General features: G+C 66.9%; 1 protein-coding gene across 1 annotated transcript in view; it reads right to left on the bottom strand.

Moving 5' to 3' along the window:
• The window catches only part of LOC110395737 (maestro heat-like repeat-containing protein family member 2A), a 6,971-nt gene extending 5,590 nt beyond the window's left edge, over window positions 1–1,381 (bottom strand). Inside the window, exons 1-5 of the mRNA XM_021390498.1 lie at window positions 1,300–1,381; window positions 872–993; window positions 551–673; window positions 250–415; window positions 13–129 (exon numbers count right to left, since the gene is read on the bottom strand). Coding sequence (XP_021246173.1) covers window positions 13–129; window positions 250–415; window positions 551–673; window positions 872–993; window positions 1,300–1,324 — 553 coding nt within the window. The 5' untranslated portion in view covers window positions 1,325–1,381. The remainder of the gene's footprint in view (window positions 1–12; window positions 130–249; window positions 416–550; window positions 674–871; window positions 994–1,299) is intronic.

Here is a 1,461-nt window from a genome sequence, read left to right as displayed (position 1 = left end):
GAGCCCCCCTGCTCAGGGGCCGGCACTCACCAGCACAAGCGACGCGCAGGGTGCGGCCGCTCCTCACCTGGCCGGCCACACAGCGCAGGCCGGCCAGTGTCAGCCACATGAAGGCGATGCACTGCGGAGCTGCGGAGGGGAAGGAGAGGGCCACGGTCAGAGCCCCGGCAGCGAGGGAGGAGGGAGCGCAGAGGGGAGGGAGCCCTTTGCCCAGTTGTCATCGACGTCAGGAGGCTGAGGGTACTCTACCGTAGCTGCTGAACAGCTTGCTCAGGGTGACGAGCGCAAACTCCTTGGACATCTCCGCCACGGCCTTCAGGTGGCCCTGGAGCTCGGCCATCACCAAGCTGAAGTGCGAGCGGGCCAGAGCCACCAGGACGTTGCTGGCGGCTGTCCTCACGTTGTCTGTCGCGCCCTGAAAAATTGTCCCTGGTGACACGCGGCACAGCAGACTGCCTGAGGCCCTGGGAAGGGCTAAGCCACCGCCGTCCGCCGGCAGAATGCCAGCGCGGGCAGGCGGCTCCCTTTGCCTTCGGGAGTGACCCCTCACCTGGGCCGCCGTCAGGTCCTGGGACACCTCTGCCAGCAGCCGGTTCGCCACCCCGCACGGCGGGCGGCTGTCCTCTTCCCACAGGGCGCTCTCCAGCTCGCAGTACGCCTGCGCTCGGTCACCCTGGGGACAGGGATCAGTCACGCTCGCTTTGCCCTTGTGCCCAGGAAGCCGCCCGCTGCCACCCGTGGCTATGCCCATGTGCTGCCGGGGTCAGGCAGGCGCGAGGGCGGCACAAAACCCTGGGCTGTGGGCCTGGCACCCACGGGACCGTGGCAGTGGGCCGGGGCAAGGACTGATGTTTGCATGGCCCCATCTCACCTCCCTGTCTTGCAGGCGCTGCAGCAGGAACGTCACGGGACAGGCAGGGGCAGAGCTTGCCACCCTGCCTCTGCTCCCGCGACGCGTACGTCTGGGCATGCAGCCCACACAAGCAAAGAGACCTGGAAGGAAAGAGCAGAGCAGCTGCCGCTGGTGTTGCTTGGAGCCGGGGGCGAGCATGCGGCCAGCTCTGGGAGAAACGCTCCTCCAGCCCCACAGCGCAGGGTGGGCTGCGCTGGCACATGTGCGGTCGGCGGGGAAAGGGGAGAGAGCCTTCCCCTTGCCGGGGCACTGGGGAGACCATGGTGGGCAGCTGCACTCAGCACAGCTAGGACAGTGCTGCTGTTTAGGCGCATCCTAAACAGACGCTGGTGGCACACGTGTGCTCGGGCAGCGTCGCGGTGTCTGGAGAGGTGGAGGGACCTCACCTCGAAGGGCTCTCAGCCGCTCCATCACGGCAGGATATCTCCAGACAGACACAGTGCTCTCTCTGGGTCCTCCTCCTGCAGCTTCCACAATCTACTGGGCCACCGCTCCCACCGCTGCCACAGGGGCCTAAGAGACAGCCACTGTGACATCTCACCGAGGAG

Source organism: Numida meleagris, chromosome 3 (genome assembly GCF_002078875.1).
Source record: "Numida meleagris isolate 19003 breed g44 Domestic line chromosome 3, NumMel1.0, whole genome shotgun sequence".
Lineage (NCBI taxonomy): Eukaryota > Metazoa > Chordata > Aves > Galliformes > Numididae > Numida > Numida meleagris.
This window is presented reverse-complemented; position numbering and strand designations above follow the sequence as displayed.